General features: G+C 41.0%; 1 protein-coding gene across 1 annotated transcript in view; it reads left to right on the top strand.

Moving 5' to 3' along the window:
- The window catches only part of DNAI4 (dynein axonemal intermediate chain 4), a 61692-nt gene extending 49601 nt beyond the window's left edge, over positions 1 to 12091 (top strand). Inside the window, exons 13-17 of the mRNA XM_084786200.1 lie at positions 157 to 278; positions 3705 to 3803; positions 4235 to 4461; positions 5648 to 5804; positions 10246 to 12091. Coding sequence (XP_084642326.1) covers positions 157 to 278; positions 3705 to 3803; positions 4235 to 4461; positions 5648 to 5804; positions 10246 to 10296 — 656 coding nt within the window. The 3' untranslated portion in view covers positions 10297 to 12091. The remainder of the gene's footprint in view (positions 1 to 156; positions 279 to 3704; positions 3804 to 4234; positions 4462 to 5647; positions 5805 to 10245) is intronic.
- Positions 12092 to 17089: the final 4998 nt, after the last annotated feature.

Genomic DNA, 17089 nt, shown 5'->3' with positions numbered 1-17089 from the left:
CATCCAGATTTGGTTTGTCCTGATTTTAATCTAATCATATGCATGTAATTAATTTGCAAAAGAGATAGACGTGATGCTAACTGTACTTTTCCAAGCAGTTAAATAATGCATAAATGTGCATATATGCACAGCACACACATATTTCTTTCCATAAAGATTTGATGCGACTGAGGCGAACTACTTCTGCAAGCAACAAAAAGGGAGGGGAAAAGGAAAAAAAAGGCGAGGCCCTGATATCACGACAGGCTCCGGGAATGTGCTTTGCTTTTCACCCCAAGGTAAATTTATTTCAACCCATCATTTGCTGTTCTTTTATAGTTTCCAGAAACTGAGGTGCAATCAGTGAATTTTACATTCCATACACACAGTCTGTCTAATACACCATGACCACGATAACTCTTTTTCGTTTTGTTTTGTGTTTTGGTTTTTTTTGAGACAGGGTTTCCCAGTGTAGCCTTGGCTGTCCTGGACTCGCTTTGTAGACCAGGCTGGCCTCGAACTCACAGAGCTCCTCCTGCCTCTGCCTTCCCAAGTGCGCCACCACGCCTGGCTCCATATATACATTTTTTTAGAATTAATTTTTTTCAGTGATCATAAAAAAAAAAACCTTTGTTTTAACACCTTCAGACCTATATATTTTGCTTATATTTGCCCTTTCTTGTTTGCCTCTCCCCTCTTCTTCCCCACCCCCCTGCTGGTCCGCTTTCCTCCCACATAGCCTCATGTCTGTTTTCCTGTCTTACCTGTGTACGTATTTTTATAGTAGGGAGGACGGTAGGAGACACAGCTTAGGCTGGACCCTATCAACTTCTTATACAGTTTATGGGTTTGGATGTTTTTATATGTTTTCTATTATCTGGTTTTCATTGAAATCTGCTGTCCAGTGTTCCTTTTCATCTCCAGTTTTATTGAATCTTCTCTATCTTTCTCTTGCTTACTTTTATATGGGGTTTGTCAATACTGTTTTTCAAAGAACCAACCCTTTGATAGATGTTAGACCCCCAACTTCTTCCTAAGCGTCTTTATTGCTGATATGTAGGAAGGCTACTGAGTTTTATATGTTAATCTTCTAGACTGCCACTTTGTTGGAAGTATTTATAAAATGTTAGAGCTTCCTGGTAGAGTGTTTATAGTCTTTACAGATAAGAAGTGTAGAATTATAGCATCTGTAAATAAGGATGTTTTACTCCTTCATTTCCAATTTGTATTACTTTTGTTTCTGTCTCTTGTCTCATTGCCAGAGCTAAGAGAGAGTGACCATCTTTGCCTTGTTCCTGGTTTGGGTGGAAATGCTTTGTATTTTTCCACTTTTTATATTATATTGGCTATAGGTCTGTCATATATGCCCTTGGTTATGATGACATATGTATTTACCTTCTATTCCTGTTCTCTTTCGGGCTTTCCTTATAAAAGGACATTGGATTTTGTCTAAACTCCTTTCAATATATATGGAAATGGTCATTTGATTTCTTTTCTGGAGTTCACTTATGTGGCATATTTCATTTATTGAATAGCCTTTGTTGAACCATATATGCATCTCTGAAATGTAGCCAGCTTGATCATAATAAATAATCTTGATGTGTTTAATTCGGTTTATAAATAACCTACTAAGAATTTATGTCTATATTCATCAGGGAAATTGGTCTGTATTTTTTTTTTCTGTTGCGTCTGTCTGCTTTTGACATCGAGGTAATGCTGGCATTTCATAAAAAGAGTTTGAAGGCTGGAGGTGTGGCTCAGCCATTTAAAGGCTAGGCTCACAACCAAAAATGAGGAGTTTGAATTCCTTCCTTCCTTCCTTTCCTAGTTTACCAAATATCTGAGAAATGCTGGTGACACTTCTTTGAAAGTGTAGTAGAATTCAGAAGTGAATCCATCTGAACTTGGTCTTTTTATAGTTGGCAGGTTTGTTTTTGTTTGTGTTTTTGTCTTACTACTGGTTCAGTTTTGCTACTTGCTATAGATTGCTTTACACTGTTTATCTTATCTTGGTTCAACTGTAGTTGGTTATATGCATATAGAAATTCTTTCATTTCTTTAGATATTACAACTAAGTGATTTGTGAGTCTTATCATCATCATCACCATCATCATCATCATCGACAGTTCTCTGGCTGTCCTGTAACTTGCTTTGTAGACCAGGCTAGCCTTGAACTCACAAACATCTGCCTGCCCCTGCCTCCCAAGTGCTGGGATGAAAGGCATGCACTACCACCACCCGGTGAGAACATATAATCCATAATGGTTTTCTGAATTCCACTGCTTTGTGCTATAATGTCTCCATTTTCAAATCGGATTTCATTAATTTGCATCTTCTGATTCTTTTTTTTTTTAATTCTGCTTGTTTCTTTTCTTGTTGTTGTAATGAATATACCTGAAAAAAGGAAACTGAAAGAAAGAAGGGATTCAGTGCACCTTGGTGGGAAGTCAGAGCGAGGGGAGTACAAGGCAGCTGCTCGCAGTCAACATGGAGTGTAGAATCAGGGAGGGAATGAAAACTCGTGTTGAGTTGACAGGCTCATTTCTCCTGAGCCCAGGAACTCACGCTGCTGCTGCTCTCATGGCATGCAGGCCAGCTCTTCACTGTGGGCCCCTGTGACGTCAAAAAGCAGATTACATTTTCAAACACACGGTACAGAAAATACACACTCTTTCCAAACTGGAAACAATGGAATATTAGATCAAAGTAAGAGCAAAACCAAAAGCAGGGTAAACACCAAACCTTGCAGGTCCATGGCCAGCATCTGGATCCCCGATGGAAACTTTTTTTTTTTTGCTCCAAAAAGCCTGGATGGCTCCCCGTATCCCTGGTATCTGCCACGTTCAGCAAACGTAGCTCTTCTTTGGCCCTGCGTCACTCCACGTCTACAGCTTTCCTTGGTGAATCTCATGACCAGAGCATCCTAGCTTCCTGGATCTGTGACAGCTCACGCTTCATCTCATGGCTTCATGGATTTCTGAGGCACTTTCTCTCTCTCTTCTGAATACATCTTCCTTTTCTTATTCTTCCTTTCTTCTTCACTGAGTTACAAAAGAGGCATGCTATGATGAAGCAGAGAAGAAACAAAGCAATGTGGGAAAATATCTGTGTAACCTCAAAGTAGGGGGATTTTGCAAAAGCTCAAAAATGCTGACTTATAAGGTGAGAATATGTGTTTGTAAAAATAATCATTATGAGGTAAAAAAAAAAGAAAAGAAAAGCCACATACCAGGACAAAGCAAGATACTTGTAACATGTGCAATAGGTTCTAAAATGTACAAAGAGTTTATATGAATGTATATGAAAAAGATCTTTAAATAGAATAATAGAAGTAACAAAGGAGCCATAAGTGGTCAGTAAGCATAGAGTGCCAGTGTTACCCATATTCACATACACGAAGCTCAAAACCATGCTAATTTTATAGCTAATAGAACACCAACATGTAAGATTTCTGTTGTAATCAAGCTCTGTGTGTCAAGGGGGGCTCTTACACTGACAGTGCAGAGAGGGCCCCTGAGTCCCTGGAGGGCAGGCGTGCTCTCCTGTACCTGGCTTTAAAAGGTTTTTCAAGTAGGTTTCATCGTTGTAAAACTGTAAAAAAAAAAAAAAAAAGGAAAGGACAAAAATTATACCTGAGATAGTACTTCTTTTGGTTCTTGGATGGGTTTACTGTATGTGAAATTGTCTGATCTTGTACTTCACGTCTGACGTGCCTTGTGTTGTAGGACACAAATATCTACCTGGCTGGCACAGAAGAAGGCCTTATCCACAAGTGTTCCTGCTCGTACAACGAGCAGTATCTGGAGACCTATAGAGGACATAAGGTGGGCGTGATTCTAGTAGGTGTGGACACTGTATCTTACGGCGTCTTTGGAAAACACATTCACTGTGTTTAACAAATGCAGTAAATTTACAGCCGCGCATTAGTAGCCCCTTGAGTAACTGTGTGCTGATCTCTTCCAAATCTCTTTATTTTTCGTAGTATTATTCTGTTACCCTTCCAGGAGGCTATAATATATATTAATACATATTAATAGTTTCTGGTCATTTTCTCAAGTAAATATTTATATAGAATAATTAAAGGAAGATCAATGTATGGTCTTGGGTTCAGCTAAAGCAGTCCCTATGCAATGCTCAGCAATGTTTGTGTAGCTTCTAGAAATCTTTGTAATCCTTAATTTATTGGACAAACTTAAAATATAACATGGTAACTATTATTTATCTATGTGTGGTGTTTTGCACCCCCCCCCCCCAGGGTCCAGTGTATAAAGTCACGTGGAACCCATTTTGTCCCGATGTCTTCCTGAGCTGCTCTGCAGATTGGGGTGTTATGGTCTGGCGCCAGGAGACACACAAGCCGTTTTTGAGTTTTTATACAACTACTTACGTTGTTTATGATGTTGCCTGGTCTCCAAAATCTGCCTATATTTTTGCTGCTGCAAATGAAAGTAGAGTAGAGATTTGGGACCTGCAGATCAGCACGTAAGTATTGAATGGTAATGTCTGAGTGATGTATCCAGAATTAACAGTCAAAATCAAATAACACCGTGTCTAGCTCTGTCCTCAGGTAGAGGGTTCTGTGGCTTGAACAGTGCCAGCCACAACTCAAGTATTACATTATAGGATCATTTACTTTTGAATAAATGACTAGTCTATAATAAAGTGGCTACTTAAATAATCCATCCCTTGGTTTTAATTTTTCGGGTAAAACTATAGTTTCCAGGGCAATGCTTCTCTGCAAACCTTATTATAGGTGCTAAATAGGATGAAGCTGCCTTTCCCTTTTAAGAGCACGGGTGGTTGTTTTTTAATGACTAAGACTAAGACCCATTTCAGTTGAAGGTGGCCTTATGCGTCAGTGTTTTCTGTAGATCAGATGTCCCTATGTGAAGAGATAATTCTGGCCTGTGGCAGGGCCTTGCCAGCTGCACACAGGGCCATTTTACAGGCAGAATTGTATTGCAGTTCTCCCGTTTCTCAATAAGACCTTCAACTAATTTGATGACGCATACCCACACTAATGGAAGGATTGGAGCTTTGTTTAAATTCTAATTGTAATATTAGTTACAGCTGAGAGACAAAGAGACAGAGGGAGACAGAGAGACACAGAGACAGAGAGACAGAAACAGACAGGGAGACAGAACAAGAATTTAGATGGCAGATGAGTGTCTGGCCAAAGAACTGCATCTGGTCCATTGTATAACCAGTCGACACACAAAATTAAACAGCACAAAAACTTAGGTTTATGTGTTTACAATTAAAGTTGGGAACTAAATTTACCTTGCTGCAATTGGCTTGTGAAGAAAGGAAGGTTTTGATTAGTAGAAAAAGTTATTCTGGATTTGGAAACACTTTAGGAGATTTTTGTTTGTTTGTTGGTCACATCAAATTTTTAAAAAATCACGCTTCTCTTAGTTTGTATCTCTTTTTTTTTTTTTTTTTTTTTTTTTTTTTTTGGTTTTTCGAGACAGGGTTTCTCTGTATAGCCTTGACTGTCCTGGACTCACTTTGTAGACCAGGCTGGCCTTGAACTCACATCGATCCGCCTGCCTCTGCCTCCCGAGTGCTGGGATTAAAGGCGTGCGCCACCACGCCCGGCTAGTTTGTATCTCTTAAGAGACAATTTTGACACGACACTTACCTTAACAGACAAACTATCTCATTGCAGTCTGGATCCTCTGATTGTGAATGTTGCTAACCCTGGAATCAAGTTTACAACTGTTCTGTTTGCCAAACAGACGAATTGCCTTCTAGTGGGAGACAGCGATGGGCAGGTTGCGGTCTACGAACTGAGAAATATGCCTACTGCTCCGGACACTGGCCGGGTAAGACCTGGATGTAAAATGTTTAGGTCCCTCTGTGCATCTGTTGGAGCATGAGTTTGTAGCGTGTCATGGTTGTACATTTTGTAACTGGCAGAGGAGAGGTGGATGGTATTGCAGAAATCCCAAGAGTTGGGGCTTGTTCAGCCTCACTTCCTTATTATAGGTGCTAAATAGTGAGAAAAATGATGCCACCACTTAAGGACTTTAAACATCGTCTGGAGGGGCTCAGTGTTGTGTCTGTGGTGTCACCAGGCTTGGACAGTAGCCGTAGCTGAAGTAAATGTCTACAGATATCGCCCAGTGTTCCCGAAGTGAGAACTGGTTTCCGGTGCTTTTCCCTATTCAAGTGTGAATGTTATGTTGCCCAAATTTGACAGCAAGCTCAGTATCATCAACACACATTATTTTTATAAATCAGATTTTCAGTTTTTGCTTGTTTTTGTTGTGATTGCAAATAACAATCTGGTAAATATCCTAATGTGAAAATGTTAATATTTTAAAATCACATAAATAATAATTAAAAAAAAAACACTGAGTCTAATAGAAGAGTAGGCACACGTCAGCAGTAGCCATTCACAAAAGTGTGATAACTTAATGTATTTGAAGAGTTAGCCTTGTTACTAATTAAGAAATAAAAAGCTACTAAACTAAAATGTGATGTGTTTTCACAGTTGAATCGACGGGTTTATTTAGAATGTGTGTAGGCTGACTCAGTACCTGACAATATAAGCTAAGCTCTTCAGTACTGAGTTTGGGCTAGGAGCTAGTGTTGTCTTTGGAAACGGTTTGACAATTTGAAGCAAGCACTTAGAACTGTTCAGAGCAAGGTGGATTGTCGGGAACTAGTGATGCTTTTTGGAACTTTGTGTTTAGCATCTTTCTACCTAAACCCTCAGGGCTTGTTCCTTCTTCTGTTTCAGATCTTTGCTGAAAAAAAAAAAAGTCACTTTTTCAGTAATGGTTTCTTTGGTCATCTCACTTAAAACTGTAGTCCCTGTTCATCCCTCCTCATCATTTATTTTTCTTGGCAACACTCACTTTTTAAGGTTCTATGCTCTTATTTACATATTTTAAAAGTTTTTTGCATATGCCCCGGAACTAGAATGTAAACTAGTGACTTTTGTGTATTTTTGCGTTAGGATTTATTTCCATTATTTTGTTCAGCAACAGGGGTATGTAGTTAATGTTTTTTAAATAAATATGCTTTTTAAAACTATAAGATATTAGAATATATAATTAATATCACTTATTGGGATGAATGGATTTTAGGTTCTTCAGTTATGTTTTCTTTTCTAGTATTTGTCAAGAACTTTAACAATCAGAAAAAATAAGCCAAATATATCTTTAAATGAAAAAATATGTAAAATACTAATTCAAAGAAGAGGAATGTACAATATCAAAACATCTTCTGTGTTGGTAAATCAGAAGTAACTCTAGATGATTACCAATAGAGGACTGGGTAAATAAAATACACCACTTTCACATGTACACCTACAAATGCAGACATTTAAATGATATGCATGTTACTCTAATTCTATGACAAGTTTTGTATAAGTGTATAAAAGAAAACTTCAGGAAGATGGGTTCAATACTTTATATTCCTGTAAATTTTATTCACTCTAAGAGACCAAAACAGGTAAAAGTCTCATGTTGTGGTTCATGTGTGTAATCTCAGTACTGAAGAGATCCATGGAGGAGGACTGCAAGTTTTAAGGCCAGAATAGGATCCATGGTGAACTTCAGTCCCATCTGGCCTACAGAGTCGAGAACCCCACCCCACCCCACCCCACCCCCACACACACCACACCACACCAATGAAGAAACAAATAAACAAAAAAACCAAAATCCATTCTCACTGAAAACACCCATAGTTAGAAGTATAAAATACAGACACGACATGCTTTATTTTTACGTTTGGGTCTTGATCAATTAGAACCAGCTTTTAACTTGAATGGTATACAACAGAAATTTAAGTGGACAGAGTTTGAATTTTTAAAAATAAATTAGTATGCGTGTGCTTTGATGATTTCAAGGCTTCTGAACAAATCTTTCTTTTAATAAATGTGTCCCATACGTTAATGAGCGAGTCTATTTTCCGGATTGTGGTCAATGTCTGAAAGGTTAATGCTAATTCCATGTGCATGACTTGCCCCTCCTCCATAGTTTTTGGGAAAAAAAAAGTTTTAGCCCCAATAATAATAATAAGCACTTCTTATCAAGATGTTTTATCAAGTGACATCACGACCGATAATTTTTCCATTAATTTCAACCAAGAGTGTGTCAGGTGTTTGGAGGGTTGATGGCTTCATCTACAGGAGAGATGTGCACCGGTTCTCTAAGGCTGCTTCCGGGAAGTGACCAATGAGGAAAGGATAGGATCAGGAAGGTGTACAAAGGAAACTTCTGGGCTGCCAAGGTAGCTCTGCAGATAAAGGTGCTTGCTGTGCAAGCCTGGCGACCTGAATTTAAATTCCTTGCATCCACATACAGATGGAAGCAGAGAACTGACGCCACAGAGCTGACCCCTGACTTCCACAACAGCAACATGGCATGTGCACCTAGACACATATTTTGCTTTTTATAGCAAAGTTCTGTTTCTTTTATCTAAAAATACACACGGCAAAGTGGCTTGTGTTGTGCTTGTGCAGAGACTGTCCCATTAGTTGTCCTTCTCTGTCACCTTCCCTTACTCACCTGAGCCTGAGACCCTCCCTGATGCTGGAGCTGGATTGGACCTCAGCAGCCCCCACTGATCCTCCTATCTCAGCCCCCCTACAGTTCTGGGGGTCACAGAACCACGTCCAGCTTTTCATGTAGGTGCCGGGGATTTGAACTCAGGACCCCATGTTTGCACAGCGAATTCTTCCCCCTCTGAGCTGTCTCTCCAATCCATATTCATTGATTTGTTTGGATGTGTATTTTATAAACAAAGAAAGGCTACCATCCAGCCCTTTTGGCTCATGTGCTAGCAGGGGCCATGTGAGAAAATGCCACGGTTTCACACCTTGAGAACTGAAAACCTAAGGTAAGTGTAGCTATAAAAGAATAGACAAAGGCTTATTGGCCACAGCAAGCAAGGAGCACACAGGAATTGCTGCCAAAGCAATGCCTACTGTGCTTACTGGCTAACCGTTGCCCCAGGCTCCTGTCTGACAGGGCTTGCAGTAGAACTGTGGATAGCATTTGCCACCCAGAATCTTTCATGATGGCAGAAACACAACCACCACCACCACCACCACCACCACCACCACCACCACCACCACCCACCTTGTTTTGACAAGAGGAGAGGGTCAATCGCTGGGCAGCGGAGTTTTGCTTTGAACAGTTATAGTTTAAGAATTCAGGGGAAATTAATTCAGTGGGCCTTTTAGGAAGAAACCTTTTCCACGGCTACTTCTCTAGAGATTGCTCCTGTATTCTTCGTTGACTACTATGACTCAGTGTACAGAAATTTGCCATCTTCTTCTCTGTTCTGGTATATATATATATATATGTCTTAACTAAAAGAGAATATTTAAAAGGTAGAATGTTTAAAAGTCATAGACATGTAAGAGAGCACTGTTGAAAGATACTGAGGGCTTTGTTTAATAGGCCACGAGCATGCGTCATGTGGGAGGGTCTGGACAGGCACTAAGGATACAACTGCAGGGCTGATGCGTTGTGTTAGCCCTAGTGAGAGACAGGAGCAGGAACGGACAGATCTGAGAAATGTATTCAGGTCAGAACTGCTAGGGTTTGGCAACTGGTTTGTTATATCGGACCCTGCAGGCTGAGTAAGTACCAATGGCAGCGAGGGCAGCACAGGCCAGGGGATGGGCACTGATGCTGAGACACCGCAGCTCTGCTGGTCTTGAGAGCTTATGAGCAGTTGGGCTCTTCTCCTCCCACGGCCTTCCTGTGTTTGATCATCTCAGGGTCCCTGCGGTAGGGAGAACTCGCGGCTCTCGTGCTTGGTCTTCTTTTCCTTTCCCTCACCATACGTTCTTTCTGTCTTCTCCCTCATCTTTAGCCTCTTATCTGTGATCATTTTGTGAGTTTTAGTACAAGTAAGTGTCGTTAAGTTAAAATACAAACCCACATGGAAATTGAGAAGTCTGTCTTCATGTCAACCAGGAAAGGACTGGAAACAGGCTTAGGCAGCAAGGCAAACAGGAGGTGCTAAAGCTATCTTTCTATCTGATCCTTATAAAACGGTTCGGCAAGCTTCCTGAAGAGAAGCCATCCTAGGAGAGCAGCTTTATGCCAGGAAGCAAGTGCCATTATTTAAACCTTCCTCTGTTTGTTCCCTCTTTTACAGTCTCACTGGGTGCCCATTAAATGTGAGCATCTAACTTTCACATTTAAAATGGTATTTCAAAGACAGTTTTACTATTCAGATTGAATTTTACTGTATTGTAATTGTGTGGTGTTTTCTTTTTCTTTCTTTCTTTTTTCTTTTCAGGGAGATGCAGTAAACATTCTACTTGGGTCCAAGACAAACCAACCAGGATAATTCATCATTCTTCCTACGTTTTGTTCTTGTTTAAGGGAAAGGGAGTAACATTATACGCTATAAGCTTAAGATTTTGGTTTTAAGAGAGCAGTACATAGTCTTTAATGTCCATTTAAATTAAATTAGCTTTTACTTCATAAATATATGATTAGTTTATAATTTAAGATATGCTAAAGATTTTTGTTGGGATTGCCTTAACTCTCTAAAGATATTTTTGCTCCACTTCTTGGTTATATTTAAAGCATCTATGAGCAAATATGTATGCCTATAAAATGTCCAAAAAGCTTAGAAATTGGTTTCTTTAAAAGCTTAGACATTTTTAGAATTCCTTAATCCACAGTCATTAGAAGATGCAATTCCAAAAACTGTCACACCTGCTCCCCAGACTCTGCTTTTGGGGCTTATAACGCACAACCACCACCGTGACCACAGTGAGTCCTCACACTTCGCCTGGAACATCATCGACCCTGTCCTCCTAAACCTGCACCCTGAAGCTACAGAACTGTGTCCGACCACTTGGCAAGCTGTGGGGCGGAACAGCAGATACCAGCATCCCACTGTCCGGCTAGCTAGCATCCCACTCCCCAGTCAGAGGGGAACAGCAACCTGATACCCATTGCTATACTTCCTCGGGAAGCTAGAAGTCACATGCAGTGAGTGGAGGAAAGAGGCCAGAGCCTGTGAAACACACAAAGAGGCTGTCTAGGTCTGTGCTGGTGATGAGAGTCCACACATCAGTGAGACTGCCGATTGTAAGCAGCCGTTGCGTCGCCGTCCCTGTTCCTTGGGTGTCTCTTGGGTTTAGGTCAGGTCACGAGGTTAGACAGTCTTCTGCTGCTCTAAGTCATTGTGGTTGGCTTTCTAAAGAAATGAAACTAACTGTTATTTTCAGTAAGGAAAAATAAAAGCTTGGTTTAATTGAAAAATGCGTTCCTCTTTAATGTTTTTTAAAAAATATATATATATATTTTGTTTTTATCAAGCCTAGCTGAGAAATAAAGGCATTATTTTGGACGCTGGACAACTGATCTAAGGAACTGAACCTTCTCCAGTGTTTTTTTCTCTAGATCATGCAGGCTTAATGATTCTCTCATCTATGAAGACTGAAGTAGAATTCTTACTTTACTTTGTACTTGGAGATTTCAGAGGGAACTTCTTTGACTGTTTTCTAGGCTAACTTTGGTTTCTTATTTCTCTCTCTTTTTTTAAAGATTTATTTATTATTTTTTTATACAGTGTTCTGCCTCTATGTGTGCAGAAGAGGGCACCAGATCTCATTATAGGTGGTTGTGAACTACCATGTGGTTGCTGAGAATTGAACTCAGGACCTTTGGAAGAACAGCCAGAACTCTTAACCTATGAGCCATCTCTCCATCCCAATTTCTGTTTCTTATAGTAGCCTCCATCATATGGGAATCAGTCATCTCATCTTTAAGCACCTGTGCACATGCATGTGCAGTTGGGGACACAAAGGGTGATGATGACTGTGCTAAGTTTAGCACCAGGTGCTAGCTTTATCATTTTCCACGAGGCATCTCTCACACAGACCTTACAGTTGTTTAAATCTATCATTAAGCTAGCTGTACTTCCAGCTGATGTAGGAAAGGACAATTGTATATCCTGCTGTGTAATGGTGCATCATATTTAATGTTCATTTGGTTCACTTTTAAGCAATTATGTATAGTGACAAGTGAGAAATTAGAACACCTAGTATTTGCTATTTTGTCTCAAGAATTTATTTTTTTTTAAATGATGGTTATTACAAATAAAGCTGCTATGAGTATAGTTGACCAAATGCCCTTGTATGGTGGAGCATCTTTCTGGTATATGCCCAGGAGTGGTATAGCTAGATGTTGAGGTAGCACTATTCCAATTTTTCTGAGAAAGCGCTCATACTGACTTCCAAAGTGGTTGTACAGAATCTGGAAACAACCTAGATGTCTCTCAACTGAAGAATGGATAAAGAAACTATGGTGCATGTACACAGTGGAATACTACTCAGCTATTAAAAACAAGGAAATCTTGAAATTTGCAGGAAAATGGATGGAACTAGAAAAGATCCTTCTGAGTGAAGTAACCCAGACCCACAAAGACACACATTGTATGTGCTCACTTATAAGCGGATGCTAGCCACATAATACAGGAGAACCACACTACAATACACAGACATAAAGAATCTAAATAACAAGGAGGACCCTAGGGAGGATGCTTAATTCTCCTTCAGAAGGGCAAATAGAATAGACACCGGAAGCAGTTGAAGAGAAGGAACAGGAAGGGAGCCTACCATAGAGATCCTCTGAAAGACTCCACCCAGTGGGGGATCGAAGCAGATGCTGAGACTCACAGCCAAACTTTGGCCACAGCACAAGGAGTCTTATGGAAGAGTTGGGGGGATAAAAGGACCTGGGGGAGGGGGGGATAGGAGCTCCATAAGGAGACCAATGGAGGCAACAAATCTGGGCCTGGGGAGGGGGGTGCTGCGGAGACTGATGCATCAACCAAGGACCATGCCTGGTGAGGACTTAGACCCCCTGCTCAGATGTAGTCAATAGGCAGCACAGTCTCCTCGTGGGTCCTGTAATACGGGGCATAGGGTCCTGTAATACCTTTGACATGAGCTCTGGTGCCCACCTGTTGATCACTTCCCCCTGGCAGGCAGCCTTGCCAAGCCACAGAGGAAGAGGATGCAGGCAGTCCAGATGAGACTTGATAGGCTGGGGTCAGGCGATAGGGGAGGAGGGCTCCCCTTTCCTAAGGACTAAGGGAGTGGATGGAGGGGGCATGAATGAGTCAGAGTGGGACCAGGAGGAGACCAGGGAGGGGCTACAACCAGCATGTAAAGTGAATAAGTTAAAAATAAAAAAATTAAAAGCAAAAGATGCATTTTACCATAGATCAGTTTAGTTATCAATATTCTAGTGATAATGCATATTGAAGGTCTTTACAATTTACAAAACACATCCACATCCGTTATCTCTGTTTATTTATCTTAACAATCTTGAGACAAGAAGGGCAAATTGTTATAACAATACTATCTGTTTCCCAGAAGACTATTTGAGGCTCAAGGAAGTAAAACAACACACCACAGACCATTCACTGCCAATTTGAAATGACTGAACTCAAGCAGATTTGCTTTGGTTCAGTTTGTAGTTCTGAAGACAGGGTCTCTATATAGCCCAGGCCCAAACACAGGAAGCCCTGCCTCCCCCTCCAGAGTGTTGCACACTACTGTAGGTTCTAACTTGTCTTAAACTCACTATTGTGTAAGTGGGTTAACACCCACTTGGCTTCTGACATCTATTACAGAATACAAGCATGCATACATGTTCTATCTTAAAGTTTTATCCAAAAATGATACTACTTACAAACTTGATTTTCTCAGCATTTGCCTGACTCCCAACTCTTCATTTTCCTTAAGTACTCAGCCCTCAGGCTCAGCTCATGTCCTGTCTTCTCCAGACAACGCTTTCTACAGTCCTGGCTTTCTCTTTCCTTCCTTGCTTCCTTCCTTTTTTCCTTCTTTCCTTCCTTTCCTCCCTCCCTCCCCTTCTTCCCCTCCCTCCCTTCCTTCCCACCCTCCCTCCCTGTCTATTTCTCTCTCCCACTCCTGGCCTCCTCTCCTCCTCCTCCCTTTTTTCTTTCTTGCTCTCACTGTGTAGCCCAGGCCGACTTTGAGCTTGTGACCGCCCAGCCCCCGCCTCCCACATGCTTCTTTGTTAAATGGTCTCAGGCCTTCACGGGGTTGATGTCGCCCATAACGCTGGTTCAGAAATGATTGTTGAGGACTATGGGAAGATAATATTTTAATTATTACTTTTCTTCATTCTCCCTCAAATGGCTAGGTCTGCACATACAAGTTACAAGTTAAGTAGTATGTCAAAACTATCCTTCCTATAGAAGCAATGAATCAGGAAAAGAATTTGGGACACAAACCATACATCTTAAATTTAAAAAGAAATATAACACCTTCTCAGGATGGAGGACACGAGGGGAATAAAGCAGGGAAATAAGACATGTGAAAAACACGTTCAGGACGTTATACAACTTAGGAGAGACAAAAGTCAGCTTTGAAAACCATTTCCCAAGCCAGGTGTGGTGTCACACACCTTTAATCCCAGCACTCAGGAGGCAGAGGCAGGTGGATCGCTGTGAGTTCGAGGTCAGCCTGGTCTACAAAGTGAGTCCAGGACAGTCAAGTCTACACAGAGAAACCCTGTCTCCGGAAACCAAAACAAACACACACACACAAAACACACAAACAAACAAAAAACATTTCCCATGCAACTTGTGATATTCGGAAGCATGGGTAGCCCCTGAGGCTGAGGAGCCCTGCACTGAAGGCAGGACAGTCTGGGCACAGAAAGACACTGCAGTCATATCCAGGGAAGCGCAGTACTGGCGTTAACGTTTCCATGCATGTTAGAGTGATCTGGAATCAGAAACCATTTAAAGGATAGAAAATGCAGTTATATTTCTTAGACAACGTTTTACATTTTGTTGCTGCTGCTGTTCTGTGACGGCGCGAACGAGGTGGAGCTCATGTGAAGATCAGAGGACAATTTACCGAAGTTACTTCTTTCCTTCCATCATGTAGATAACTGCATTTTGAAATGGGGCTCGCACTTGCTGTGGTAAAAGTTGGTGAGATTAGTTGCTGAGTGCCTCTCTCCTTCCTGGACTGTAACTCCTTGAGGAGAGGGGCTGGGTACTAGGCTTACCTCACTACCCCACCAAGTAGGAATGCAAGAAATACATCCACACTCTTTTCACAAAGATGGCTCAGAGCCCTAAGAAAATATTTTAACATTAAAGAGGATAAGATATTCAAACTGTAGATTTTATAGAGAACATAGAATCCGCCTGGAAAGTTCGTGAACATAACCATAGCTTTCTTTCGCTTTATTATAGTGAGATCCATTTCCCCCTCACTATAAAAAGCAGTAACAAAGCCATGACCATTTTTTTTCTTGGTAAAGATTACTGTTACGCTGTGGGATTGTGTTCCCACCAGTAACTTGGGAGACGAGGTTATGTAATGTAAAGCATCTAAGGAAACAGATACGGAGCTCATTTTGGTCACCTGGAGCCCTGGCTCTGGCCCCACAGCCTCGCTCTTCTGAGAACCTCTTTGCCCTTTGTGCTCCGCTGTGCTTGCACGCTCTCCTGGTGACCTCACCAACTACTTCCTGTAACATTTAGGCTTTGCAATCTGTTTGTTTCAGGACTTTGTTTTTACCCCCAGATTTCCTCCAAACCTGTAGAACATTTACAAGCATATTAGTTTTTATATGGTAAACTCATTTGGTAGTAAAACTAAAAGGCTGGCCGTTTACATGAGACCAACTCCTAGATTGAGCAGAAAGTGCAATATGTCCACTAAGTCCAACATATAAAACATTGTTATGACTCCTAGAAAAATAATTGGTTTTTCTGAAAATTGCCAGAAATGTATGCAACATCAAAAACCAACTCATGAGAAACATATTTTCACCAAATATGTATTGTATTTGGGTACATTTGACCACAAGAAGACATGGTATCATTACTCCAAGAAGAATCTCAGAGTGAATCCTTGGGAGATCTATATCAGAACTCTGGTGATAAAGGGATAGAAACAGATAAATGGGTGGGTTTTGGGAGTTTCGTTGCCTTGTTGTTGTTTGTGGGGGTAGTGGGAATAGAATCCAATAAGGCCAGGCAAGCACACTATCACTGAGCTATTTCTTAGCTTTTTCCACATTTTATATGGAAACAGAGTCTCACTAGGTACCCAGCTACCCTTGAACTCACTCTGTAGCCTAGAGTGGTCTCGAACTCGTGATCTCCCAGTCTCAGCTTCCTGAATAGAAGGGATTGTAGACCCACCCTGCCCACTGGGGCCAGCTCACTTTAATTAAATTTTCCAAACTACACATGCTTTGATTGTTTATTGCTTTTATTTCTAAACACTCAAACTGATGAGAAAATATAAAAGTTGCTATCCTAAACCCATACAAAACAAAGCGTTAACTAACAATTACTGTTTTCTGAGTATATTTTAAAACATACACATACGTGTGAGCTTGTAAACAGCAAATTACCTGCCCATTCACAGATATGCAAATTGATTCCACTTTTCCTACCCTTCCCTTTTTTTTGTTTTTTTGTTTTTGTTTTTGTTTTTTGAGACAGGGTTTCCCTTTGTAGCCTTGGCTGTCCTAGACTTGCTTTGTAGACTAGGCTGGCCTCGAACTCACAGCGATCTACCTGCCTCTGCTTCCCGAGTGCTGTGATTAAAGGCATGCGCCACCACGCCTGGCCCCCTTCTCTCTTTCTTAAGCAGGGCTTTCTACAGCCAACCTAGTCTCAAATTCAGTGTGTAGGCAGGGCAGCCCTTGGTTTCCTTCTTTCTGGCTTCCACCTCTCTAGCCAGCAGGTGCCTGTCCAGTCTTGATTCTATTGTGAACTACCCACAGTGGACACGCAGGGCAGGAGCCCTACAGTGCATTCATTTCATCTCTTTTGGATGTACAGCCAGCAGTAGAATTTCTAGAGCACATGACACATGTAATTTGGGGGAGGAAGCTCTAAATTTTCCACGATAACTGTACCAAGTTTGCACTTCTCCACAAGCAGCGATGCTGACCACATTTTCACATTAAAAAAAAATCTATTTCTCTGCCCATTTTAAAATATAAACCACATTAAAAATGTTTGTAATGCGTGTGTGTCTGTGCATGGGTGTGAATGCTGCAACATACATGTGAGGTCAGAGGACAACTCAGAGTTCTCTCTTTCCACCGTTTTAATTCCT

This window comes from Acomys minous (assembly GCF_964271855.1).
Source record: "Acomys minous genome assembly, chromosome: 6".
Taxonomy (NCBI): Eukaryota; Metazoa; Chordata; class Mammalia; order Rodentia; family Muridae; genus Acomys; species Acomys minous.
The sequence above is the reverse complement of the archived record's forward strand: the minus strand, read 5'-3'. Positions and strand labels throughout refer to the sequence as shown.